Genomic DNA, 17,954 nt, shown 5'->3' with positions numbered 1-17,954 from the left:
GACAGAATCCATATTCTCACAGGATGTTTTCATGATAATTTCACAGCACGTTTGTTTCAGTGCTTTGGTCAGTGACTTTTCTCATGTTGCTGTAACTATTGAATGATGAAGATGAGGTATGACTGCAAGCAGCGCTCAATCTCCCAAAGCCATAAATAAACGCAGAACAGAACCACAGGACAACACACACACACACACACTCACACCCCGCAAACAGAGTTTTTAAAAACTCCGGGCTGATCATTTTTTTGGGAAAACTCCGTTTGTTCATTTGCGTCTAAAGAGGTACAAACGGAGATTTGTGTGACGGATGTGGCAGAGATTTTTAGTCAGTTCAAAAGATAAAGAGGATTCGTTGCTGTTGTTGATATTTTCGGGATTCTGATTGGCTAACCTGGGCTTGAGCTTCTCGTTACACTGCCACATACAGGTTTGGCATGCTCTTGAAGGCATATACCCGGGTTAGTGTAAAGGAAAACCTTTCTGAAAACTGACAGGTGTGCACAATGTTATTTTTGAAAACGGAGAGGGTGAAATGTCTGTTTATGAAAATAGCCGTCTACATGTAAATGTAGCATCAGAATGTATTCTCTGTGTTAAAACTGTGTTTAATGAGAGGGCAATGCAAGAAATATTGACATGTCAATAATGCTCACTTGAACTGAATTACAGTTTTTCTCGATCGTTTTGATACTTGTGTCAACTCACGTTCTCAAAACAGTTAACACCCGTGTCTGAACAAAAGCAGTGCTCGCAAAAGGCTGTTACTCTCTCAAAACACTTAAAACATGCAGCAAAAGCAAATCTTGCCTTCAAACACTACAACTTGTTGTCAATTCAAAAACACTCTTTAATCAATCATTACACGCTTGACAACAACATGCAAAATCTAGTTCTCAAAATGAGCATTTTTGCTATGTCTGTTCCATTACTACACAGGTGTATCAGAGATTCAGACTTATGCAAGGAATCTATACCACCTGTGAAAAGGTTTTCCTTTTGTTTAGCATGGGAAAACCAATAGAGTTTGGGGCTTTTGAATGACACCTGTGTTAACTGTTTTGCAAAAGGGTGTAAGAAATGTTTGAACCCAATGAAAATATGTGAACACATTCGCAAGAGATGACTTCTGCTGTGCAAAGAAAGTAGTCATGAAGACCAAGTGGGTTCCAGTTTACTTAAGCAGGTAAAAGCAATCGAGAAAAACTAAACTGAGAGAAAAAAGAGTGAGATGGAGAGAGAGAGCAAAAGAGAGATTGAGAGATTGGAGAGAGAGATGGGGAGAGAGATGGAGAGACAGATGTAGAGAGAGAAAGAGAGAGGGAGAGAGAAAGATCTGGGTTGGCGAAACAGTGAATGATGACACAGGGCTCTGTTCTGACTGCTGTCCTGCTTTCTTGAGCAGTGACTAATCATGACAGACCTCACCTCCTCCCAGTTGGGACTGACTGACCGTCCATCAGCCAGGTTCAGGGCTCATCCAATGGCTATCCGATGGTTGACAGGCTATCTACACAAATACATGCAAACCTCCCACGTCTCACAGTGTTTATAAAAGCACAAGGACGGAAGGTTCCAGTGTGCTTGGTGAGAAGATAACCGTGTTGGAGAGTGGCTCCTCGCCCTCCTCATGTGCAGACCACGGTGGTGATAGTTCGTGTTTGGACACGAGTCGTCGTGATTGAACTCGCCGACCGCCACACATGGGCCATTGTTGTCCCGTGAGTCCTCCAGACCCGACCCACTCCCTGATTCAAATGACGTGCATAAACACAGCGAGACACACACACACACACACACACACACAGACACACACACACACACACACACAGAGTGACCGAGCCATCCCTCCCTCCCTGTTTCCATGAAACCCAAACTGATTACTATGATAACTATCTACTTTTGTGTTATTTTCGTTTGATTTTCATTTCAAAAGAGCGGCGCCCGCATCTCTGCATTATGATTGCGAACACTTAGGGAGGCAGTGGTGATTCAAGGCCAGACTTTGAAAGGCTGCTGCTCCACCTCCATAGACCTTGCTCGTTGGGGAGGAGGGTGCATGTGTGTGTGGGGGAGTTTGTGTGTGTGTCTGTGTGCACGTGCATGTGTGTGTGTGTCTGTGTGCACGTGCATGTGTGTGTGTGTGTGTGTGTGTGTGTGTGTGCACGTGCATGTGTGTGTGTGTGTGTCTGTGTGCACGTGCATGTGTGTGTGTGTGTGGGAGTTTGAGTGTCTGTGTCTGTGTGCACGTGCATGTGTATGTGTGTGTGTGTGTGTGTGTGTGTGTGTGTGTGCGTGAGCACATTTGTAAGGACCACACAGAGATCAAAGACCAGAGCAAAGGGAGGGTGGGAGTGGGCACGGGGGCTATTAGCAGGAAATGTGTTTGGAATAGGCCTGGATGACCTCACATTAATCATTAATATCACAATACTTTAACAGACTTTACATTTTTCTTCATATTTTGTTGTTAAGTAAGTATAGCTTTTAATAGAGATCACACAAAAATACTAATTAAAAACATAACCATGTTTGAGTCTTTCAGGCCTTCATAGCACCATCTCTGCCTGTCTGTACATAACACATTTACTTAGTGCAGAATGATATGACACAACAGATAAACATCAGCCGCTACCATCTATAACTGTCTATCTATAAATTCGCTGAAAGGCAATATCAATTAACAACGCCTATTTTGGCCGATACCAATGTTGAACCTAACGACTTGTACCTAAATAATTCGGTACGAATACATGTACCTTTACATCCCTAGCCGATACCGATGCTGGCCTGATACCAGTGCGTCCCTGGTTACTGCTTCCTGGTGTTACTTTTGTTTATTCTGAAAACTCACCCTGACTGGCAAGGCGATGAAGGTCTGATCTGGGAGAAACAGTAATGACATGCGATGCCCTGAGCTGGCACCACAATCCAAGCTGACCAATCACATCCAGTGCGCCACCATGGGGCAACCATATGAGGCCCTGCGTGAACTAAATGGACAAAATGCAAAGTTGGCGAATTCCACCAGCCAGATCATGATCACAGACATGGGTGGGTCTGTCCAGTGCACCCACAGCCACACGATCGATTTAGTTTCCACACACAGGGCATTACATGTTTGCGACTGTTTGTGCTTACAGTAATTTCATTAGGGTCCGTGTTGTCAAAGGGAATGGCCAAACCAGTATCAGTACCACCCATGGTCCACCAGGATACACCAACAAATGTTGGCCTGTGCTCCATGCAGCAGTCCCTGCCTGGTCTGGGTCCTATAAAACATCACCACGCAGGAGCCCGCTTACTGACCCAGAACAACAAACAGCTCAATCCAGGGTTTGCTCCCACTTGGGCATCGCCAACAAGCGCAGTGGCCTTTCTCAGGTCAGCCAGTGAGTTCATTTGTCAGAGTTCTCTCTCTCTCTCTCTCTCTCTCTCTCTCTCTCTCTCTCTCTCCCAGCTGAATATTTCAACAGACCAGCACACCACTCAGCTTCTGCATGCATGCGCCTCTGCACTACATGCACTTAAAAGCTGGGACAAGGCAATGGAGGAAAAATGTGTGACAAACAATGCACATCTTCAATTTCGTTGTTTTTTTTTTTTTTATTAATCTCTGTAAATGCCACGTTCTGTTTATAAACTACATTTCAGATCACGTTTTAACGCCGTGATGAGTAGCTCCGTTTGTGAGTGTTTTTGTGCCGCACGAGGGCCCATATGTGTCCGGGTGATAAATCCTGCGTTAACATATGCGCATGGGCTCTGGTGACTGAACGTTTGCCAGGCGAGGTAGGAGCGCTGCCCAGTTTATCTGCGACGGAGAGGAACAGACTAACAGTTGGCTTTACTTTTCCATGTTGAGAATCTATCTGATCTCTATATGCGCTTATTCCGCAGCGGGGCTATTTCTATGTTTTACTATGGTCTTTCCAAACATCTGCATTTGTGTGCCCTTTGAACGGCTCTGACAGTCAGTGGGCTTTGTGTCTTTGACTGTGACGGTGCACTGTACACAGAAAACCGTTCCTCTCTCCACTGGTGCGTACTTGCGCAAGGCATGAGATCTTTCCGTAACTCTTTTCTGAGACTGACAAAAAAATCTCTTTCACAACCTGTCACCTTACAGATCGATGGGAGGTTTTTAAGGTGAAAAGGTGTGATTGTCTCTTTACTCTCCGTGGCGTGGTCTCATATAGTCAGGGAAAATAAAAATGACAAAAAAGTCCGCACACTAGAGCTCCAATAATTTTATCTTTTTATTCACCACATGTGATGTCTCGGGACACACTGCCCTTCCTCAGACATATTCTCATATAGTCAGGGGTCAGCTAATATTAAACTTAAGGGAGATAAACTCAAAATAGTTCATTTGCGTATGCGCACTGGGAAACAGATAGCCACTATAATGTAAAAACAAATAACAGTATATTTTAATTCAGGTATATCAATCGCTTGGTCTTGTCCGACTACAAATAATAGCGTTCTATATAATGTGAAAGACGTACATTTCGGTACTAATGCAATCCTACTTTAGTCACTAATTTGTTTTAAAGTATTCCACGTGGAAAATCTTTAAAAAATCTAAATCACCACATATTGGCCATGCGTCTGCTGCCTAGTATAAGTTACCGCGTAGCCTACATTGACCAAGCATGCATGTATGTTTCATTCGGCGAAATAAATGCAATAATTGGACTCTAGACTGAGGAAATGGGAGTGAAATTCAAGTCTTCGCACCTGAAATGTGGCCTCCAGAAGGTACCTAGACACTCGCTCTTTTACGCAAATAATTTCCTGGTTGACGAAGCGACTTCTTGGTTACATCTGGCCAATTGTCTTGTCAGTCATCAATATAAAACACAGCTCAGTAAGTACGAAAATGGGTTAAATGTCTCTTCCACTTAACTGCACAATTAATGAATGAAACACAGAATGATACAGCGCAGCATAGGATTCAGCACCCAAAGCGTGTGGTAAGTATGAAATACTCAGCACAATAGCCTATATGTCGGTGTTCGTGTATCAAACGGACATTGAGAATAGACGAAAATGAAATTGAAAATGTAAGCAATTTAAATGCTAATGCACATCGATCTGAGACTAGCCTACAACTAAACACAGTGTTTGGAATCATAATATCAATGTCTTGTTGGCTACCGGAGGAGCTCGTAGGGAGCTGAAATATTTTAATTAATTCACCGCAAACAAAATATTTGGATGATTCAGATTCATCTGTTCAAGAACATATAGGCTATAGGCTAACAACAATATGGAAAATACAGTCACTGTAATTATCCGGTCCGTCGGTGTTACCCGTTCTTTCGTGAACGTGAGTAGTCGAGGGACGAATTAATTTCGTTAGCATTAGACTCACTATATGGAACTGTAAACGACTGGATGCACTTACTGGTTGACAGCAAGCGGTGGCTGCGGATGAAGCACGGAATTGTTAGAAGTTATCAAATAATATGTTGTGTCTTTTGTCTCGTGGAGAATGGCATCGTTGTGATTTCGCTTGCTGGTTCTTGGATGCCTGATTCCGACTCCGACTCGACGGGCTGAATCCACTACGGGCGGCGAGGCTGCGTTCGAGAGCGATGAAGCACTACTGACTGATACCACAACAGCAGCGGCGCGTTTTCACTGTAGCCTACAGCGCACCAAGACCAACGCTGCCTCATCCTCTTTCCCTCGCTAACTCATCTCCATGGTTACTCACCTGACCCACTTACTCCCCAGGGGCGAGCAGCAAGCGGGATAATAAGATGCGGTGATTAGGAATCTTAATTAACTTAAACCCCATCAACAGGCATGGATAGGCACAGACTTCCGATGGACTCCTTGGTGAAACTACCAATTCAAACAAATTGTTTGGATGGAGCATCCGCCAAGGTATTATGGTGTTTGAGCTGGGGTATGAGTTCTTATGAGTTTGCCTGCTATTGTCTATTGGCAAGCAACAATTGAGGACAGTAAGGAAACAATTGTATTTCCAAATCACTGTAAATAAATACACTGAGCCAGAGATTTGTATGTGTTCAGCAAACATCTGTAACTAAGCACAATTACAGTATAGAAATGTCACCTGTGAAATGAACCTCACTGCCCTGGCAAGCATCTAGCAAGGAAACCTAAGCCCCCGTTGAGCCAGCCAGTGAAAGCTGTTTGTGTTTGCTGGCTACTGTGAGTGTTGTGGCTGCTGATCCTCCTCTGTGACAGACACATGCTTGCTGTTAAGAGTGTTTGCGTGTGTGTGTGTGTGTGTGTGTGTGCCAAGTCAGAGCAGTGGGGACCTAAGCCTCTCTTTGGTCCGTTAAGCCCATGAGCATATTACATGAATCTGTAGCTCAGGACAGTGCACCACTCAAGATGTTCCTCTGGCATAACTGGTTGAAAACATGGTTGAGTAACATGCCAATAACACCAAGGTCGTCAGGTTAATAGCCTGGGTGGGAGCACACAGATTACTGTTAAAATATGAAATAAATAAAAGAGGAACTGTAGGTGGTAGGCTATACTGTAAGCTCTCAGGTGCCCAATATACATCTGCTAAATTAATGGAAATCTGGACACATCAATGTGGCTCTAAAGGATGTGGCTGTGATCTCATCTTGAATTCGGCGTTATTCAGGCTGTGAGCTGTGAATTCATCTTGAAGGCAGCTTTATTCAAACAGCTGGAAGAAACCTTGAGTTTGGGAAAGATCCATTCTTGTATCTTGGCTTTAGCTGGGCATTGCTGTATCATGGATTCCATAGTTATTTTAACATGTATTAATACCCTTTTAAAACATCTGTGACAGTCTTTGAAAATATATAAAAAGTTTCACAGTGCTAAAGGATGGCACATTCAAAGTGCATAAATATTGTATGCACCAGAAGTGAACGGTTGCTCTTAAAACAGAAAAACATTTGCAAATGCTAACATGAATAAAAACAACAACATATCAACATGAAAGGACCCACATGTAGAGTTCTCTGAAGCCGTTAGTAAGTGAAGCTGGTTGCGGCCATAACTATTCTCTTTTATCAGTCCAGCCAGGCAGCTTAAAGGCAATGTTGTGTAACTAGTCCACTCCCTTCAACTACTCTGGGGTCCAGAGAAGCAGCTCCAGTCTGAGTTAAATATCTGAGCAAAAACCTCAACATCAGCAGCAGTGCAACATCCACTAACTTACTTAGTGTTGCACAGTCCTCCCTACTACGGTAGTACCTACTTACTAGTGTTGCACAGTCATCCATACTAACATCCACTAACTTACTAGTGTTGCACAGTCCTACATAATATAAGTATAAGTATATATACTCTTTTGATCCTGTGAGGGAAATTTGGTCTCTGCATTTATCCCAATCCGTGAATTAGTGAAACACACACAGCACACAGAGTGAGGTGAAGCACACACTAATCCCAGTGCAGTGGGCTGCCTGCATCAACAGCGGTGCTCGGGGAGCAGTGAGGGGTTAGGTGCCTTGCTCAAGGGCACTTCAGCCGTGCCTACTGGTCGGGGTTCGAACCGGCAACCCTCCGGTTACAGGTCGGAAGTGCTAACTGGTAGGCCCATAATAACTTACTAACTTACTTACTTACTAGTGTTGCACAGTCAGTCATCCATACTAACATCCACTAACTTACTTAGTGTTGCACCATCCATACTAATTTACTTACTAGTGTTGCATTCATCCATACTAGAAACATATTGTGATACCCTGAAATTAAAAATGGTTCTTTAAGAATTGTGTTTTAATCAATGTTTTAAAAAAGATAACAATAATAATAAACATGCTTCTTATCAATTAAAAACAGAGAATTTTAAGATCCACATTCTTTTGTCTGGGTCTATTGCATTACTCCTATGACTAATTTTGGTACTACGACAACACTATTACTTACTTATCAATTCACTAAGCTCCTTAATCAGCTCCAACTACTGATGAGTGACTCAGTGGATAACGCATCCTGAAGATAGATGATTCATAAGTGTAACAACATGGGGCTTTATGCGCTTTGATTGGTGGAGCATAGTACAACAAGTGCCATGCCATGGCTGGGACTTGTCATAGAGCTAGAGTAATTGATTTGTATTTGTTTTGCATGGCACTGTAAGGCTATTTGAAATAAATGAAATAGCTGCCAAATGACCAACTACAGTACGAGCTAAATGGAGTGATATGGATATGGAAATGGAGACACAGACCATGTTCATCTCTCTAAAGACTCCAATCTTTCATCAAGATAATGTGCGCGTTTGGAGAATGGGCAGGACTGGGTCGCTTCCTCAATCTTGAGTCAGCTAATATAATAAACGTCAGAGTGTCATTATTTTCAGCCTGTGTCTTTTTCCTGAAGCAGAGGGACTAAATAAAAGTGTTATGTTCTGTAGACCACACATGACACCACACACACACACAGACATCAATCACATCAGATCAATGACACTCTTGCCCTAAGGAATGTTACTGTACACACAGTGCAATCAATTCATCCACAGGGTCTTTTGTTCCATTTACAAAGGCTACCACTGTAAACCCACAGGAAGTGTTGCTCGGGACTGAAGTGTTAGCAAGACATATTAATATGCTGTTCATACAGCCATCCACACACCAGCTACCACAATTACAGCCATCATCAAACACCTGTGCAGAACAGCAGCAAGCCAGTAACAAACCCAGAAGAGCCTAAGTCTGCTCCATACACATTTATAAAGTGTGCGCCACTCTTTTGAAATGAAAATCAAACAAAAATAACACAAAAGTAGATAGTTATCATAGTAATCAGACCTGAAAGTGAAACGGACATGTCTGGCCTGGCCTGCCCCACCCTGGCGGTGCTATGTTGTGCTGGGCTCGGCCATCACCACAGCTCTTTACACTGCCGCCCAGTAGAAGAAGGACTGCAGCCTTCTGTTGGTGGAGCTTATCCATTTAGCTCCCAGGGCCAGTGCACCATTAACTAATCCCCCTCGGCCCAGTCCAGGACATCCAAGCATGTTTGTGAGCGTCTCTCAGGGGTGTGGAAATGGAATTATGTTCGGAAACACTGACCATTTCCTCGGACACATGTTCCCTGTTAGTGAGGGCATCTGCCAGTAGATCTTTTTTTTCTTGGTGTGTGCATCTGTGCATCTCTGTGTGCGTGTGTGTTTGTGTGCAAGCATGTGTGTTTGTGTGTATGCTTGTTTATCTGTGTGTGTGTGTGCATGTGTGTATGTGTGCATGCTCGTTTATCTGTGTGTGTGTGTGTGTGTGTGTGTGCATGTGTGTTTGTGTGTATGCTTGTTTATCTCTGTGTGTAAGTGTGTGTGTGTGTGTGTCTGCCTGGCTGCTGCATTAACTTTATCTTGGGGTCTGCTGTTCCTCTCAGACCATCAATGCTATGGTCAGTATCCTCAATCCTTATTACCGATACAAAAAGACCAAACCACATTGATGGCAAACAAGTCACTGACATTCAACTACAGCAGTAAACATTACCTAAACGTGCAAAAAGAAATCCTCCATCATTTCTCTCACTGAGGCTCTATATATAGACCATACGCCTTCTAAAACTCTCCCGATGGATTTCCTGACTTCCTGAATAAGGCACAGCGTTTCATAAGAGCCCTTTGTGAAATATCATATCAGTTATTAATACACAGTAACAAAGCCCACGCATTCTGCAGCGCTACCCTCACAGGATAATAGCATGATTAACTGCACTCAATAACACCGGGATAATACAGCAACCAACGAGTCAGTCAGTCATTGAGATTTAACCAATTTCCTCTGCTGGTCTGACAGAATTATAGAGATTTCTGTATTCTAAAGCCTGCTTCTGTACGCCTTATGCAAGCAAGATCCTTTTTGTACATGTACTAGTACATAATTGAATAAGATTATGTCTGCACAATATGTTTTCTCTTGCATAGCTTACAGTAGGCTACTGTTCACAGAGTCACCACGCTTTCAATCATCCTCAGAGGCTATATAGCTCATACTATATTTCATCATACAGTATGCAGTAACATGCAGTAAAATGGTGGCTTAGTAGGAGAAGATGAGATATCGTGCAGCAATGATTTTTTGATGTTTCAAAATCAATATTGAGCTGCATATTGCGCATAGTATAAGTCAGCACTGGTCAGCATTTACATATGCAAGTTGTTCAGGGCAGGTGTGTGTGTGTGTATGTGTGTGTGTGTGTGTGTGTGTGTGTGTGTGTGTGTATGGGGGGATAATCAAACTATAAGCGCATAGCCTTCTGTTCTGCCAGAGTGCCATCGCATCTGCTTCCAGAGTTGCTTCACCGTTGCCAGGGACTCGCCCATCTCGGAGTGGTGTAATTTCGTCTCACACACTCGCTACTGTATGTCTCAGGTCATCGGTGGCTCATCGCACACATGTCAGCTCTAAAAAATCTGCCCTTTTCAGCAGTAATAGACCTGAAGCAGCAGTTTGTGTTTTCACACACACACACACACACACACACACACGGTGGGAGCTGCCTCCAGCTTGGGTAACCATAATCAATTACCGCCCGTCTCTGGGCCAGGTCTCGCACCCTGCTCTAGTTCAGTGGCGTTTCGCCCTCCATTTTTCATAAGTCGACTTGTTTGTTGAATCCTTAGGAAGTCATTTGGATCATAATTGAAGATGTGTCCCTCAGGAGGGGGGGGGGGGGGGGGGGGCGGCGGTCGTTCTGACTGCCAATGTGTTGGATCTCAGTGTGTCTAAGACAGTGGTTCTCAAACTTTTTCTTCTTTCATTTTGGAATTTTCAAGCTCCACCTGACCCCATCAACTGGCCAAAATGGTAATGTTAAAAAAATGGTTCCACGTTGAATTTCCTGTCTTGGTCCGCTGGATCAGTTGCTATTTGAATTAATATGTGGGCCTGTTTATCACTCCTATATTTGTGTGTGGCTATTTTGTTTTGAATCTATGATCTATCACCTGATATGTCTCTATTCCCCACTAGTGGGACCCGCCCCACACTTTAAGAACCACTGGTCTAAGATAACTTATTTCTATGTGACTCATTGAGTCCAGCCTGTGAGCATTATCATTGGTGAGCTATCGCCCCCTGCAGATTGGATTCTGCAACACACTACAGCCTTCTGTGGCCACCACAACATTTTCATACATCACATTCTACATCACAATGTCTCTTTAACTTAACTATTTCTCTTCGCCTTTGTACTATGTTTTGTTTTTCTCAGATTTTAATGATGTCTGTTGGGAAAACAAACAAAGTCACCAGTGCTTCAAATAGCAACTAAATTGTTGCTTATAGGTTTATGTTTAGTGGCTGCACACAGACAGATATGGGCCAGAATTGACACAATTAGTTTCTATATGAGATCAGTAGCAGTTATATTTACAGGAATACAGAATCATTTAGGGTGAAAGTTAAGTTGCAGATATATTTAAATTGAAATCTCCCCATTCAGTAACTAATCAAAAATTCAAAGTAGCACCGAGGTCACTCTGATGAAGATGTAAACCGAAAAATCGAATCGAAACTGCACCGTTCAAAAATAAAGAAATAACCGACTTCAACATCTGTGTGCTCCGGTGATCCCTTCCTTTCACTGCATGATCAGTTCTCTCCCGTGAAGCACCGGATTGTTACAGTAATCAGAATCGCGGAGGAATCACCTTTTTTTTTACTTGACCTACAGTAGGTTGTTTTTAGACCTTTAGAGAGTTTCCCTTTAAATGTTCCATTTATTAGCAGCATACAGTTATAAGAAGATACAAATGTATAATCAAATCTAAAATCTGAAATCAATATTGAAATCTTAAAATATATATTAATAGTGGTAATGCTGTATATAGAGGTAGCTGTTATTCAACACTACTTAGCCTACTTGTTTGTTGACTACCATTCCTTCAAATTTTAAAATTTTAACATTAACATAACATTTAACATTTTAACATTTTAAGTCTGAGTCGGCAGAATCACAAGAAGCCTTCCTGATCTTAGCGTTACAAAGGATAGATTAGGCTCCTGTTGATTTTGTTGACTTCTAGTGTTCCTTGCTGACACAGATAAAGCTTATCTTCAGACTACCTTGGTCCTAAATTGAAAGACCTTCGTCACCCACAGGGAGGAACGTATAGAGACCAGGCCATGATTCCAAGTAGGTGCTTTAGTGGCCTTATAGCCTAACCCAGAGGAAGTTGTAAAGCTGATAATAGAGCAGCCTAGGGGGTTCAATCTCCAAACTAAACAATGCCAAGGAGCTTTTCTATTAAGAGTACGGCTGTCAAAATTAACTCATAACTTGTTACAAAATATTAACGCAATTGATGCATTTTGTTTACCTACTTCTTTTGTGTTTGATGTTTGATGTTTGATGCTGATGTTATGTAACGGAAGCCACAAAACCTGAAGCTGCAAGCCTTAGAGTTTATTTTACTGTCTATGGAGTTAGCTGAAGATGGCGAGGAACGGTGAGGAGCTTGTAGGCGAAAAGTTTTATTTTAAAAAGTTGCCTGATGTTAAAAGCACAGTGATAAGTGCTGCCGCTACCACCACACGCATCGCGCACTGTGCATAGGGCAAGGGACAGAGGGGGGACCAACATTTAGCCAATAAATAGTAGCTTCACTGCAAAGTGTTTTTCACTCCTGTTAGAGAACTTTTACAAAGTCAAAATGCACCAACAGTATGTTACATACAGATGATACTTTTGCCGGTTCAATCCTGGACCAGTAGGAAAAATGTGGGCAGGGGAAGTGGTTGAGCACTGCTCTCCCATTCCCACATCAATGGCTGAAGTGCCCTTGAGCAAGGCTCCCCCAGTGCCACTGTAGCAGGCAGCTCACTGCTCTGGGTTAGTGTGTTCACTGTGTGCTGTGTGTGTTTCACTAATTCACAGATTGGAATAAATGCATGCCAAATTTCCCTCACCGGATCAAAAGAGTATATATACTTATACATAAGATCCAACGGCTAATCCATATAATTGGGAACGTGTTTGAGCGCGCACCAAGAGGGAGAGAGAGAGAGAGAGTGGTAGGTTCCAGGTGGCTGGTTTTGTTGATAATATAAGTTTCTTTTTAATATAAAGGAAATCATGAAGGCAACAAAGACGAATGTTGTGTACTAGCCATAGGCTATATTTGAATGGAGCTGTTAAAAAGATCATTATGAGAATGTGTGGACACAATACGCTTAAAGTGACAGTGCACCATTTATAACGGAGTTAAACAGCATCAAATTAGTAGTATTTCTTAAAAAATTAATATTTCAAAACAACTTACTCATTAATTTTGTGATTCATGTTGCATTTAATATGCCCTTTAAAAATATAAAAAAAAATCTACTTTTTAATTTGCAATTAATCTAGATGAATTCATTTCAAAATATGAGATTAATTCGTTTTTTTTTCTTAAACTGTTTGACAGCCATAATTAGAGAGGTTTACCACACTCCTCTGGGTTAACATACACAGGTCTGCCACTAAACCACCTACTTGGAGCACACCCCAGATAGCTCACAGGATCGCCAGAGGAGGACTCTTAAATGGGGGGTTCTCGAGCCAATGCTGGGCCCACGTGGCCTTGATACTGGGTCGATCCTTCAGAAAATCATGGTACTCAGCAAGTTTGGGATACTTATTCTGACTCAACCTGTATAGATAGAAAAAACACATGTTTTGCTTTAAGATAGTAAATACAGTACATATTGACATATTGACATATTACTGAGTAATTTGATACACCTAATAAGTAAGCAAGTATGTTTAATGTATATAACACATTTAATACCAAAGTGTTTCACACAACAATAAAAAAATAAAAGAGATACATACCAAACACAGACCAACATGCAGTATTTACAGACACAGATATAACAATAATACTGTCCTCCAAAACCCAAGTTCAGGATCAGCAGTTGCTAAATGCCAAACTGAAAAAGTGTGTCTTAAGACTAGATTTAAAAGCAGTGCAGACCTTAAGGACCTGGAGGGAGTATATGGATGCAGCATATCAGCCACATATGTGGGAGCATGACTATTAAGGGCTTTTAAAACAAGCAGTACCACATTGTACTGAATTCTGTACACCTGTGGTCTGATGTTTGTGTAGGCAGTATTACAGGCCTAACCTTTATCATTAAAGCACAACTGTGGATCACATGGAACACTTGGGTGACTTGTTGTCAAGTAATACAGTACGTAATCATTTCATTATTGTTATTTACACCATAATACTCACCCCAGGCGGAACGCAAGGGCCAAAGTTGGAAAAAACGCAACATCAGCCAATGAGAAGTTTTGTCCAGCCATGTATGGTCCAGTCTACATTGAATAGGAAGCATTATGTATCATGAGAAGATGACATGATGGACCACTACATTTTATGGTACATCACACTCAAGACACACACTTCAACTAACTGATTGTTACTGAGTTCAATCAAGCTCTTCATTAAAGGCTGAGTGAGTGAGGGAAACTACTCTTAATTTAGAGCTGTACATGCCAAGTTTAGGAGACTAATTTTAACAGTGATGAGACTGGGCTAATTACCTTCTGCAGGTAGCCCTCCCACAACTGAAATTCAGTTGTTGCTGCCTCATTTTTTTTCTTTAGTGCTGCCTCCTGTCTCTCTTCCTCAGGCGTGTGAAAGTTGTACAGCAGAACATCGACTGCATGGCGCATAAATGAAGATCACATAATCATCATCAACAGAATGTAACGGCAATAAATGGCAACGTCCTCACCATCATCATGATCATCAGTGTTGGAGTCATCACCATCATCACCATTATCATTCACATCTTCAACATCACTATCAGAAATATGTTTGTTTATCATTGCTGCCTGTGACCTGGGGGGTATTCCAAGTATGTGGTTTAGTGACAAACCTGGGTAAGTTAAGTCAGAGTAAGTGGTAAACCTCCTAATAGAAGAGCTGTATGGCTTCATTCTCCTAACAAAACAATGCCAAAGGCCTCTTGTTGTAGTAGGTTTACCACTCTGAGTTAACTTACCCAGGTCTGTCACTAAACCACACACTTGGAATACCCCCCTGATACGCACACAAGAGCCAGGATGTAGCCTAGTAGTAGGAGCACATTAATATTCTGCCACAGCTCACTCATTTTCTGCTGTGCATTGGGGGCCTCAATCATCCGTTGGTACACCAAGGCAAATCCTGCTTGGTCACTGGGGATAAGTTGGTTTCCCTGGGACTTGAACTGGTTCTGCATGATCACAGACACACAATGCATATTCTGATAAAGTCAGATGTGAGTCAGATGTGGCTTTATTTACATCAAAGTAAAACTACAGAGAGTGTACTTCTATGTATTGTGGCCATGGAATATACCTCCAAGTACATGCAGGCTGCAACAGATTCATTTATCATATGGGGCCCATGGCGAAATGAGGGGACCTGTTGATACACAGTGATCAATACAGACACAGTGGTAAATAATGTCTACGTTGGGCTAGTGAACAATGGCATGATTTGAAAAAGCAAAGGTGCCTTGCACCGGTCGATATGTCTGCAGCGGAGTTAGCCTCGACTAGACCAAAAGGCCATTGCGATTCTTAATAGTTAGGCTGATAAGCAAAACAATTGTGCATTTTATGACTAAAGCATGAAAGTTTCACCATATAATCTTCACCCCCTAAGGTTTAATTTCAGATGTGGAGCCATTTCAGATCTGACCTCTGGCGCTAGATAATACACATCTTTGAGGAGTAAAATATTTTTAAGTCATTCCAGAATTCCACTGCCATTCAAACTGGTTGCTTGAGTTCATTATGACAGTATGAAACCTTTAATTGGCAACATTCTAATCACATACAAATGTGATTTCTTTTTTTATAAAGCATCGATAATGATGCAACAAAGGAGAAAACTTAAAAATGTTACACATCTGCTGCCACAATGTTGCGCACTTCAGTGGAAGAACTAAACACATCTGCCAAATTTTACTCACTTAAGATTGCATGATGTTAAGACGATACTTTATGGCTTTAGAGGACAGGCGACATCACATCAGTAGCTATACTGCTATTATGGTTATAGATAGATAGATAGATAGATATATAGATAGATAGATAGATAGATACATAGTGGAATGGTAGATGGTAAATAATATGATAAAGAGCAATTTAGTAAGAACCCCTTTCAATGAAATACACAAGTATTTGTATCTAAAACAGTTACTACATATATCTGGCAAGATTTCATAAGGCACAGCAACTACTAGAAATGTAACGATTTATTCATTGATAATCATTCTTCTGCCAAGTATATTTCCTCTATCAGAATGGTTGCAAAGCAACTCTAATTTTTGTATCAAGGTAAAAAGAAGAAACAATAGATTATTACTATAAGTGTAAAGAAACTAACATCTTAACTCGTTCATTTAAAATATAATTTTAAATGAGTTAGTTAAAATGTTACTAATGAGTAATTATATTTAATTATATTTAATAATTGACATAGGCAATCGTTAAACTCAATAAGATCCTTGGCCAATGAAACATGGCCACTACCTATAGTACCACTGGCCACTACTCATTTAAAATTATATTTTAAACGAATGAGTTAAGATGTTAGTTTCTTTACACTTATAGTAATAATCTATTCCCAAAGTTGCAGTGACGGCACAAATCATTAGAAACGGTGAACGAAGGTGATGTGCCAGTGGTCCATACACGTTCACACAGTCATGTTTCCATCCAAGAGCATTTGTGCTTCTTTTGTAATGCTCAGTCAAAGATCCTTAATATACATCAACCGTCTCTGGCTCAGTTAATGGAAGTTCTAGATTGCACAGTAAAATTCTAGTATGGCTTGCAGAAATATTTTACAACTGAAAATTAGTGCAATTTTTGAGTCTGCCTGCCTGGCCCCAGAGGTCAAATCTGAAGGGGCTCCACATCTGAAAATGAAGTTTACAGTCTCTAGAAACACTGGACAAAATGTCATGCTTTAGTCATAAAATGCACCATTTAATGTGTATATATAAGCTTATCTGCTCCACTATAACATAATCATGAAACTTTTAACTCTAAAGCATGTTGGCAGTTTAAATAATAGACTGTACGTGTCGTGCCTGCTGCACACGCCCACTAGTTAGACCAAGCAGACTATGCATGTTACATAATACACGTACACACTGTGGTGTAAACAGACTTTCCCCCAAAAAGAATAGGTGCAAACATTTACTTGTCCTCTCGGATTAACATCGAAGACCTCCTTTGATTTGTGTTCTCCTTTCTCAAAAGACAACAACTTGTGTTGGTAGCCTTGCAGGTTTTTCTCCTCAAGCGCAATCATGACTCTCCAGCATGGAGGAGAGCCAGAACCCCAAAGAAGAAACATGTCTTCGGCCATTATCTCACAGATTTCACCGAAAATGTGTCAGTTAATACTGCTTAGTTTGCGTGGATTGTGGTTGTGCTCAACAATTTCCGACAACAATTTTCTTGTAATTTGCCGCGATATAGCGCACGCCCACGTTTCAAGGGTTGAATGCGCAAGAATGTTATAACAGTTACGCCAAGTGGGTCACAGGGGATAGTGCTCTGTCGGAGAGTATTTATTAAAAAGGAGAAACAACAGTAGACCTACGTGTACGTTTCTTTTACCATCTGACGTGAGAAATGCTGCGTCATGGTGCCTTAACAAGTCTTACTACTTTATGTGACACGATTTCTGACTTGCAAGTAGATAGACCTACGTTTCTTTTACCAGCTTAAATGCCATGTGAGAAATGCTGCGTCATGGCGACTGAACAAGTCTACTGTACTTTGCATGACACCATTTCTGACTTGCAAGATACCGCTAATTTAAAAGTGTTTAGCAGCAGTCGGTTAAATGGCCCTTTTGGTACACTTGTTGCACTTGTTTAGCTCATGGATAGTAGATTTGTACAAATTTGGCTTGGCGTCCCTTTCCAATGTTATTGTCATGTACGTCAAATTGATTTCTCCAAAGTGAAGTGCAG

The 17,954-nt window shown here is 41.5% G+C and overlaps 2 protein-coding genes across 3 annotated transcripts in view; both read right to left on the bottom strand.

Moving 5' to 3' along the window:
• The window catches only part of rims3 (regulating synaptic membrane exocytosis 3), a 60,933-nt gene extending 55,268 nt beyond the window's left edge, over positions 1-5,665 (bottom strand). The window contains exon 1 of the mRNA XM_042075762.1: positions 5,411-5,665. The gene's annotated coding sequence lies outside the window, so the exon portion shown is untranslated. The remainder of the gene's footprint in view (positions 1-5,410) is intronic.
• Positions 5,666-13,253: 7,588 nt separating this feature from the next.
• On the bottom strand, positions 13,254-17,854 carry LOC121695184 (glutathione S-transferase A-like). 2 transcript variants are annotated; one of them, XM_042075763.1, is made up of 6 exons: positions 17,174-17,854; positions 15,317-15,382; positions 15,086-15,191; positions 14,515-14,633; positions 14,204-14,286; positions 13,254-13,615 (listed from the first exon to the last, which is right to left on the bottom strand). In XM_042075763.1, the coding sequence occupies exons 1-6, from the start codon at positions 17,339-17,341 to the stop codon at positions 13,480-13,482; spliced, it is 678 nt and encodes a 225-aa protein (XP_041931697.1). In that variant the 5' UTR covers positions 17,342-17,854; the 3' UTR covers positions 13,254-13,479. The 2 variants fall into 2 exon arrangements, with proteins under 2 accessions (XP_041931697.1, XP_041931698.1); XM_042075764.1 differs by lacking the exon at positions 15,317-15,382.
• Positions 17,855-17,954: the final 100 nt, after the last annotated feature.

The sequence above is a fragment of the Alosa sapidissima genome, chromosome 21 (genome assembly GCF_018492685.1).
Source record: "Alosa sapidissima isolate fAloSap1 chromosome 21, fAloSap1.pri, whole genome shotgun sequence".
Lineage (NCBI taxonomy): Eukaryota > Metazoa > Chordata > Actinopteri > Clupeiformes > Clupeidae > Alosa > Alosa sapidissima.
The sequence above is the reverse complement of the archived record's forward strand: the minus strand, read 5'-3'. Positions and strand labels throughout refer to the sequence as shown.

What these genes read in the sequence shown, in the direction of transcription:
- LOC121695184 (XM_042075763.1), bottom strand. Translation starts at nt 17,341, where the DNA reads ATGGCCGAAGACATGTTTCTTCTTTGGGGTTCTGGCTCTCCTCCATGC. An exon ending in CAATGCACAGCAGAAAATGA is followed by an intron (nt 14,634 to 15,085) that starts GTGAGCTGTGGC and finishes TGCGCCATGCAG; the next exon opens with TCGATGTTCTGCTGTACAAC. An exon ending in GCCCTTGCGTTCCGCCTGGG is followed by an intron (nt 13,616 to 14,203) that starts GTGAGTATTATG and finishes CTATCTATACAG; the next exon opens with GTTGAGTCAGAATAAGTATC.